The sequence below is a fragment of the Lytechinus pictus genome, chromosome 9 (assembly GCF_037042905.1).
Source record: "Lytechinus pictus isolate F3 Inbred chromosome 9, Lp3.0, whole genome shotgun sequence".
In the NCBI taxonomy this organism is placed as follows: domain Eukaryota; kingdom Metazoa; phylum Echinodermata; class Echinoidea; order Temnopleuroida; family Toxopneustidae; genus Lytechinus; species Lytechinus pictus.
In genome coordinates, this window is record NC_087253.1 from 20,426,528 (window position 1) to 20,436,809 (window position 10,282).

Consider the following 10,282-nt stretch of genomic DNA (forward strand, 5'->3'; position numbering starts at 1 on the left):
AAAAAAAAGGTTTTCAGCCCAAATTTAAGAAATTTAAGGTCATTTCGACAAAATTAATTTGAAAAGCCCCAAAAAAGGTTATCATCCCAAAAGTAAGGCCATCTCGTCCTAAAATACATGTTTTATTTCGATTTTAAATGATGTATTTCTTATCATAAAAAAAAGACCACAAATAGTAGGGGGACATTTGATATTGTGTCCCCCTACTATTTTGAGTAGGGGGACACGTCCCCCCTGTCCCCCTGGGATTTCCGCCCATGGCCGCACCCAAGCATAAATGCAAGCACAGACAATCTCTACACTATCAAACCGGTCATGCTGATATTAAAAAAAACTGGATAAAACAAAAAATTATATTAAGATTCTTTTTCTCATCAAAGGTATTTATTTCATTAAAATCGGTTAAAACAACAACAAATCAATAACATGGTAATAAGAACAGCTATGAATCGGCACTGTTTACAATATACACGATTTTGATTTATGGTATTCTGTTATCTTGATCTTGTGACTCTTTTCCAGATTTTGAAATTTTATTTCCTTTATTCAATTTTATGTTTTGCTTCGTTCGTCTTGATATAAGTAATAAAACGTACAGCAAATTTCTACATACAAAAACTGTATATTCAATAATATAATGCAAACAGATATGGAATATTTGAACATCATTATTCTTGATCATAATTGTGCGGATATCCATATCGCATTCAGGTGGACCATAATTATCTTCATTCTCAAGGGTATAACCGATTAATGATGTTTTTTCTTCAGTCTGGACGTTCATGTAGTACTGTATGACTCTTGATGAAAGAGAATTTCTGCTTAAATAAAGTTTACCTGCAGACAATTCAAGAAAGATTATGTTACACAGTTTCAATTTTCCACGATAATAGCAAGTCATATCTGACGTGATCTTCTATCGAGTTGCATCCTCTTCAAAAGGCAAAATCCTATGAAAAAAAAAATTGTAATTATTTTTATCTTATTGAATAATTTAGCTAACTTAAATATTACAATTTGATTGAGTTAATTGTTCTTCCTTCAAATTTTTTTACGAACAAGGGGGAAAAAGTAAATGAAACTAAAATGATGAATTTTGAATATCCATGTAACAATTTATCACAAAATTAGATTTTTGTACCAAAATATCAGAATTTTTGCTCACTCGCTTCGCTCGCGGCTTTTTCAGGATTTGTTTTTACTCCCATACGCAATGTGTGCCTTCTCATTTTTTTCATTTCTTTTCATTTCGATTATATCAAAACAATAAAGATATATAAAAAGCAATATGAAATACATATTAAAATAATAGTGGATCTATTAAACCACATCAGGCTTGCGTGAATGGCCCAAATTGATATCCCTTAACTCATTACGCCTACGCTATTACTACAAGTCTTTTTGTGTCATTGTCTGAAATACAATGAGCTATTTTAGTGTTTCATATTCGAGTTGTTTATTATGATTGCACTATCAAATTACTAAAACAATGATAGAGTAGCAGCGTCAGTTTCACACCAGTTCCGCATCAAATCCGGGTAACGTTATTTGCACGCAGCTGGGGGCCGTTTCATAAAGCTGTTCGTAAGTTACGAGTGACTTTAAGAACGACTGGTGATCCTTCCTTTTGGTAAAAAGAAAAAATCTTTAAGGATTATTTTGCGCGTAAGAAAGGTTCACCAGTCGTTCTTAAAGTCGCTCTTAGCTTACGAACAGCTTTATGAAACACCCACCAGGCCTTTAAATATATGTCTACCAGAAAGCAATTACATTGCAATGATCATGATATACTTCCAATTTATGCACACATACAGGTATTCGTACATAAACAGTATATACACTCTTTAATAAAGCAATGGTAAAAACCTCACAGCCGCAATAGTCATTATAATATGAAAAGAGAAATACCTGACTTCTTATGAAATATTATCTTATAACATTATGCCTGATATGCAAGTGTGATAATTTCCCATACAGGATAAACATGACAAAGATGATGCTTGATAGTAGCAAAGCTGAAAATAACAAAGTTGTAAGGAGAGAAATATTTTTATGGGTGAGAAACGAGGAAGAAAATAATGATCCAACAACTGTCTATTGTATTTTTATATACAGTATAGCGGCTTACTTTAACATAAAAAGGCAATTCAGTGAGTAACATCATAGTGTTATATACAACTCCCAAGAAAGTTCTGTAATCTGATTGGTCCAAATCGGATCACACGATATTCAGCAAATTGCACCATGGCATCAAAATGACTATCCTGCACTCTGACGTCATACCAATGCACTATCATGCACTCTGACGTCAGAGTGCAGGATGGTGCGAGGTCTGCCAGTGGAATTATCTAGAATTTAGATAAAATATCATTCGGGGCAACTCAGTAACATGGGGGAGGAGATGTATAAAAAAAAATGCACGCATTTTTTTACGTAGTGGACCTAAATAATGAATTATGTGCTCGACTGGCTAAATGGATATACCGCACTCGGTCCTGCGGACCTCGGTGCGGTGAATGATTCCATTGGCGTTTCTCGCACATCGTTCATTATTATTTTGGCCCCGCATGAATGCACGCGCTTACGTGCATTATTCATATAATATCATACATCAGCGTTGATGACATCCATTATTTTTGTTTGAATATATAGAGTCTATCCGGGGTGCAGAAAGCGATCTCTCCTGATCGGTACTGCTGGATATAATACCAATCTCTCTCAGGCTTCTCAATTTTGTAATAATTTACAAGGTTTCGAATGTGTCTTAGCTCATTTGTATACTCGTCAATGTTCACCAAACCTTCACCATGCACCACATTGGCTATCAGGATTGTATTCCCTTGAGATACAGCGGCATAAAGCAGGCTACCAGGTTTCTTTAATTCATGTTGTACAACACCGTCTTTGTCTATCAATCTGATAATACGCAGTGATGAACTGATCAGAGAACGATGGTAACTAGTGATCTGCCAAGGTTCATACCCGTTGCATTGTATCTCCCTGACTGCTTGCCCACCTGCTGTTAAAAAAACCGGGATCTTCATGGCTTTCCTGTAGCTTACATAGATCAGGTCATAATCACCAACAGTGAGATCAGAATATCTCCCTTCATCTCGACTTAGAGTCTTAAACATTACATTCAATTTTGTGTACTCTGGTGTGTACAGTGTGATGTTGTTTGAAGAATCAGTCACAACGCATCGACCATCAGAGAGGAACCCTACACCAACAATTCCAACATCCTTCAGAACTGTCTGCTGAAGCTTACCATCAGAAGAGAAGATGGAGATGCCACCTGAGTAATATCCTACTGCCATCCCACCATCTGGTGTACTAACCATGGCATTCATGCTATTCTTAGCTGGCAAAGCAATATTTTTTACATTAGCATTATTATAAGTAGGCAAAACGACGTTCTTTTCAACTATATTAACAATCTTACCAAAACGTAGCTCATCCTTTCCAACGTTTCTCTCAAAACTGACACTTTGCCCCTTCTTGCTTAATTTCCTCGACTGCTCGTAGTCAGGATCCTTTTGATCAAAGATCTCTCGTAACTCTTCACATAGAGTGTCGTGTGCAGCCAATGTATCCGTATCTAATGGTATATTTGCTGTATTGGTTACCATCTCAGCAATGGTCGTCAACTGATTGATGTGCTTCTGAGCCGTGGTCCTCATGCTTTTCAGTTCTTTCTCTACTCCTTCAGTCGTTTCCTTGACTTCTCTTAGTAGGCTTTCTCTCTTTTCTGTCAACTGCCGGACTGCTTCATCGTATGCTTTGTTGATGTCCCTTGTACACTGTTTCTTGGCATTGCTAACACTCTTGCTCTGTTCATCTATGAAATCAATGTACTTATGAAAGCATGACTGTTTCTTGTCCACCTTTGATTTCAGGTCTTCGATACTCTTCATGTGTTTGTCCTTATAAGCAGCTCCCTCGACGACATGGTGACCCTTGTCTTTATGTTCCATCTCACCGCATCTGAAGCATGTGAATCTCCTGCAGGTGGAACAGAAGTCATCCTCATCTTTTTGGGGGTGTTTCCTGCATTTGCGGTATCTACGTACAGACACCTTTCCTGACGAAATCTCACTCATGGCAATGACTTCATGATCGATAAAGCCTTCCCACTGAGAGTGCTTATTAAGACAAGAGGTGCAGAGATACTTGCCACAGTCTCGGCAGTAGACAACGGCATGGGGCTTGTCATCAGATTTACAATTTGTGCAAATCTGATGATGACCCTTCATATCCTCTAGTAGACACTTCAAAGAAAGATGTACATGTAGTTTGCTGACATCTTGGTTTGGGACCTGCGTTACAGCTCTGCAGACAGGGCATCGGATTTGGGAGTTACCGTGACACTCTAAGAGGTTGTCCAGGCAAGTCTTGCAGAAAGCATGAGAACAAGACAGGATCTTGGGATCGGTGAAGGTAGAAAGACACACTGGACACTCTGTACTCTGGGAGGTGACAGTCTTTATTGCTTCAGCCATGGCTGGGTTTGTAGAAGACTGAAAAATAATTATTACAAAACACAATGAAGAGTAATGTACATGTATGGACCATAGAATATGTTGACTTACATCACTGAGTAGTAAAATGATCACCGGGGGACAAATTAAAACTAGAAAAGATTTCCGTAGATTCGATTCATTTCCCTATTGGCCTGTTGCAGAAAAGTTGCGACCTTACCCAACTCAAAATATTAATCACAGCTTGACTGTCAATCAATAGATTGCGCGTATTGGGTATTTGCGATTAATATTATTATCATGAATTATTATTATTATTATTATTGTAGGGAAAGGAGGGGAAAGGGGGAAGGTGAACGGGGGACTGGGAAAAGGAGAGGTAAGAAAAGAGGGGCTGGGGGAATGGCAAAAGGAGCTCAGGGAGATGGGAAGAAAGTGTGAAAGTGAAAGAATGGGAAAGAAAGGAGATGAGATTTAGTAAGGGGGAGAGAAATAGAAATATTAGTGCTTCCAAAAAAGTACATGCTACCAAATAATGTTCCCAGGCATATTCAAATTAATGATCAATCGTTTTTTTTTTCAATCCACTTCCGGGTAAAAAAAAAAGTTTGATAACCCCTTAAAACGGCGTCAATACATAATTTAACGGTTTTGATCCTGTCCCATTAGCAAAAAAAAAACATGCATTGTAGATGGATTTCGGCTAGCCATCGGTGGGCCATCGTATGATGCCATCCGATAACTATCGGATGGTGCCATCCAATGGTGGTGGTGGTGCCGTGGCCGAGTGGTCTAAGGCGCCTGGCTATACATGGAAAGTCCGGGGCAGGCCCCCCCCCCCCCACTTTTTTCCAAAACCGTGTACAAAAACGTAAAAGCGACCATATGATTGTGATTTTCAGCATTGTCAGCCCCCCCCCCCCCCCCCCCATTTTGAAGACCGTTCCGCGACCCCGGGCGCGGCACTTGTGCCCGTGAACAAGGCATTTAATCTACAATGGTGTTTTATCCGGCTATCCTGGTAACTAGGTGGCCATCCGATGGCTAATCGGATGATGCCATCCAATAGTTATCGGATGGCAATTTCACATGTAAATAATTCAATTCCATTGGCAAGCCATCCACTGGCACAATGACCGGGTGTATACAAACATGTAAGGGTAAACTTTATATAACTACCAAAAGATAAAAAAAACCTAATTCAAATTCAAACTGTGCACTTCGGAGCTGCCAATGTCAGTGAATGAAATTACACGAGACTCCCATATAGGGTCGAAATGCGTGTATAACTTTGGAATGCATGCAATCTCAAAGAACATATTGGGTCGAGAAAGGGCGAAAATGCATGAGTCTCTCGCTCATTCCATTATAGTTATCAGCCCTGAACGATTTATATAATATAACGTTCAAAGAACGATAATGATTACTGTGGAGCTCCATGATGATACAGTCAGCCCCCAAGCTGAACGCAAAATGTAATGTCTGTATAACGCCGGGGTATAACGCTGGAATTACCCATATCTGTAATATTTTGTGTAGAGCTTAGAATGGCGTCATATTTTCACTCATCCTGTTTTTAAAGAGGGAATATTAATTTCATTGCCCGTTTTTCTTTTACTGGATGCAATGCACCATCGAAATCGCATATGATGCCACACATACACCCCAAATACCAATACATAAGTCCATGCAACACACATAAGTAACCTGTAACCTGTAAGTTGCAACTTCAACACTCCACTGGTATGACTATACAGCTACACAAAGCTCAAGGCATGGGACTACAATGAATGATTTGTTTCTATAATGGTTATCAGCAGGGCATCGACTAGCCGATGTCCTGTTGATAACTGAAAAAGAAGCTAGCAATAAGACATCCGGTAGCTGATGATTGCTGATAGCTACCAAACAAATGCTATCCGATAACCATCGGATGACTATCCGGTGGCTATCGGATAGCATTATTTTTTATATGAGGTCTGATCATACAGAGTGATATTATAATTTTCTCACCCGTAATTTTTTGCCTTTGGTATTAAGGAAACAATCCAGTGATATTGAAGATAATCCTATAGACAGGTCAATCAATCAGTGTGATTTCAAATCCAACACGTTTATAAAACCTGGTGGGTGTTTCATAAAGCTGTTCGTAATTTAAGAGCGACTTTAAGAAGGTGAACCTTTCTTACGCGCTAAAGCATTGCCAATGAATATAATGGTGAACCGTTATTTACCACAAGAAAGGATACCAGTCGATCTTAAAGTCGCTCTTAACTTACGAGCAGCTTTATGAAACACCCACCCGGTATCAAACATGTCAATCAGGTTCATAATGACACGTCTATGTGTCAAACAGATATAGAAAATATATATTGAAAATGTATGTGCAGTTAAAACTAACTTACCTCTTTCTCCTCACGTCCGTAAAATGCAATTATATACGGGGTGTAGTCTAGCTCTATTGATATAGTTGGCTTCGTCAAGCCATAATATTTAGCGTACGTGTTCTGAATTGCGTGTATATTTACAGTTGCTTACGAGTTCGAGTTCAATATCAGACTATTTTTAGTGATTGGGAATTCCCAACGACCTTTGACGTGGTTTATTCACGTATACTCCAATCCAGCGGAACGATGGTTTGGTGGTAATTTTTTTTACCTGACTGCTAAAGAGCAAGGCTGATTGTAAATAAGACACCAGAGAACCGAAGGTTTAAGGTCCTCTCCGAGGGAATCCCAATTAAAGCACCGATTGGTAAAATGATCCCCTTCGAAACCTTCAAAGAAAACATCTACTCCCAAAATAATGAGAATTAATCAAAAGAATGAAATATATAGATAAATAAATGAATAAATTAATTTAATAATAATAATAATTGTAATTATATTGCAAATAGCACTTGTTCGACATTGGATAATAGGATAACAATGAGTAATGATAAAGACAAAGAATATAAATTTATAATGGTTGGACTTTGGATAATAGATGATTATTTTTTCTTAATATTTTTCCCTCTCGTGTAAATCGAAATCTAAATTCAGGATGGGTACAACTCACAGGCCCTGAATTTTCATTCTAGCAACAAAAAAGGACCGATTATCATTAATGTTTGACAATGAGACACTAATGACCATTGAAATAATTAGCCATATCCAGGTGAGGGTTCTTTCTTAAAGGAGAAGTCCACCACAAGAAAAAGTTGATTATATTTCATAAAATAGTTAATTGCACATCCCGGTCGGTATGCAAATGAGGGAACTGATGACATCACTCACTATTTCTTTTGTATTTTATTAAAAGAAATATAAAATATTCAGATTTTCTCCTCATTGTTCTGTGAAAAAAGTTTTATTCCTCCCTGAACATGTGGAATGATTATTGTTTAACATTTTATGGTTCAGTCAAGTTGGTCCATATTGCCAAATCTGTAAAATTGAAATATTGTATTATTCAAACAATAAAAAACAAAAGAAATAGTGAGTGACGGACATCATCGATTCTCTCATTTGCATGTGACTAAATTGTGCATTTAACTATTTTGTGAAAAATAAGAGAAAATTTAAAATGTCATAATTTTCTTATTACATCCGATTTTGATGAAATGTTCAGCATTATACTTGTCTGATTTTTCTGTATTGATTCAAATAAACATCTTTCTGAGGTGGACTTGACCTTTAATGACTTTCGTTCAGATTCCTCTCCTTTCCTCTTTTTTACCTTCTCTCTTGTCTTTGTTCTTTTTCTTGTTCCTGTTGATCCCCACTCACAAGCCTCTTTTCTGTTTTCTGTTTTTTATTTTCACACATTTCTCTATCAATTACCTATTATTATGACTCATTTTTCGTTCTTTCTTTCTATCTTTTTTTTTTCATCTGCTTTTTCTTCTTCTACTTCCTGTACTTTATTTTCCTTTTTCCCCTTTCCCCTTCTTTTTATTTTGCTTATTATGCTTATTCTGATATTCTCACCACCTCTTTTTTTTTTTTGTTCACCTCAATAAGTACGGGCTGACTTTCGTTCAGATTCGTTCTCTTTCCTTTCCTCTTGTTTACCTTTTCTGTTTTTTGTTCCTTTTCTCGTTACTGTTCCTCCCCACCCACAAGCCTCTTTTTTTTCACACCTTTCTCTATCAATTACTTATTCTTATGACTCGTTTTTCGTTATTTCTTTCTTTCTTAATCTTTTTTCCTCTTTCTTCTTCTTCTTCTTCTTTTACTTCTTCTTTCTCTTCTTTCTTTATTTTCATTTCCCCCATTCTTTATTCTGCTTTTCATGCTTATCCTGATATCCCCACCCCCTCTTTCTTTTAGTTTTGCCACCTCAATAATACGTGCTTTTAACAAGAAAGGGAAATATAAAATATATATACCCATGTATATTTATGTGTGTGTGTGGGTGCGGGGATGGTGGGGTGAGTGAGATAGTGTGTGAGTGTGGATGTATGCGTGTGAGGGTGTGTGGGGGCGCATACATTCGTAATTCTAAAGCTTCGTTATTCCGAAGGTTCGGATATTCCGAAGCTTCGTAATTCCGAAGGCTCGTTAGTCCGAAAACGAAATGAGGTTCGTAATTCCGAAGGTTCGTTAGTCCGAAAACGAAGTGAGGTTCGTAATTCCGAAGGTTCGTTCATCCGAAAACGAAATGAGGTCCCTAATTCCGAAGGTTCGTTAGTCCGAAAAGAAAACGAAATGATTAGCGAACCTTATTTCGTTTTCGGACTAACGAACCTTCGGAACAACGAACCTTATTTTGTTTTCGGATTAACGAACCTTCGGAACCGCATACATTCGTAATTCCGAAGCTTCGTTATTCCGAAGGTTCGGTTATTCCGAAGGTTCGTTATTCCGAAGTTCGTATTTCCGAAGGTTCGTTATTCCGAAGTTCGTATTTCCGAAGGTTCGTTAGTCCGAAAACGAAATGAGGTTCGTAATTCCGAAGGTTCGTTAGTCCGAAAACGAAGTGAGGTTCGTAATTCCGAAGGTTCGTTAATCCGAAAAAGAAATGAGGTTCGTAATTCCAAAGGTTCGTTAGTCCGAAAACTAAATGATTAACTAACCTTATTTCGTTTTCGGATTAACAAACCTTCGGAACAACGAACCTTATTTATTTTTCGGATTAACGAACCTTCGGAACATCGAACCTTATTTCGTTTTCGGATTATCGAACCTTCGGAATAACGAACCTTCGGAATAACGCCACAAATGTTCGGATTAACGAACTGTGACGAGATAATAATACACGTTTAAGTCTGGAGGACAGACTAGAAAAAGGATATATCGCTATGTGAACAACGGACTGGTGAATCTGAATCGTCATGTGTCCCAGGACCAAAATCCAATTGAAACCAGTTGGATTTCCAACTGGTTTCAATTGGTTTCAATTGGTTTTAACTGGTTTCAATTGGTTTTAACTGGAATTTAACAATTTCCAGTTGAAACCAATTGAAACCAGTTGGATTTCCAACTGGTTTCAATTGGTTTCAATTGGTTTTAACTGGTTTCAATTGGTTTTAACTGGAATTTAACAATTTCCAGTTGAAACCAATTGAAACCAGTTGGGCAACTGGAAATCCTAACTGGAACCAGTTGGGTAACTGGAAATGACTTCCAATTGGAAATGATTTCTAACTGGAACCAGTTGAGTAACTGGAAATCCCAACTGGAACCAGTTGGGCAACTGGAAATCCTAACTGGAACCAGTTGGGCACCTGGAAATCCTAACTGGAACCAGTTGGGTAACTGGAAATGACTTCCAACTGGAAATGATTTCTAACTGGAACCAGTTGGGTAACTGGAAATCCTAAC

The 10,282-nt window shown here is 37.8% G+C and overlaps 1 protein-coding gene across 2 annotated transcripts; it reads right to left on the reverse strand.

Annotated features, from left to right (window-relative positions):
• Positions 1-407: 407 nt before the first annotated feature.
• LOC129268141 (transcription intermediary factor 1-beta-like) lies at positions 408-6,952 on the reverse strand. 2 transcript variants are annotated; one of them, XM_064104338.1, is made up of 2 exons: positions 6,884-6,952; positions 408-4,517 (listed from the first exon to the last, which is right to left on the reverse strand). In XM_064104338.1, the coding sequence occupies exon 2, from the start codon at positions 4,497-4,499 to the stop codon at positions 2,631-2,633; it is 1,869 nt and encodes a 622-aa protein (XP_063960408.1). In that variant the 5' UTR covers positions 4,500-4,517; positions 6,884-6,952; the 3' UTR covers positions 408-2,630. The 2 variants fall into 2 exon arrangements, with proteins under 2 accessions (XP_063960408.1, XP_063960407.1); XM_064104337.1 differs by lacking the exon at positions 6,884-6,952 and adding an exon at positions 6,492-6,613.
• Positions 6,953-10,282: the final 3,330 nt, after the last annotated feature.

What these genes read in the sequence shown, in the direction of transcription:
- LOC129268141 (XM_064104338.1), bottom strand. Translation starts at nt 4,499, where the DNA reads ATGGCTGAAGCAATAAAGACTGTCACCTCCCAGAGTACAGAGTGTCCA.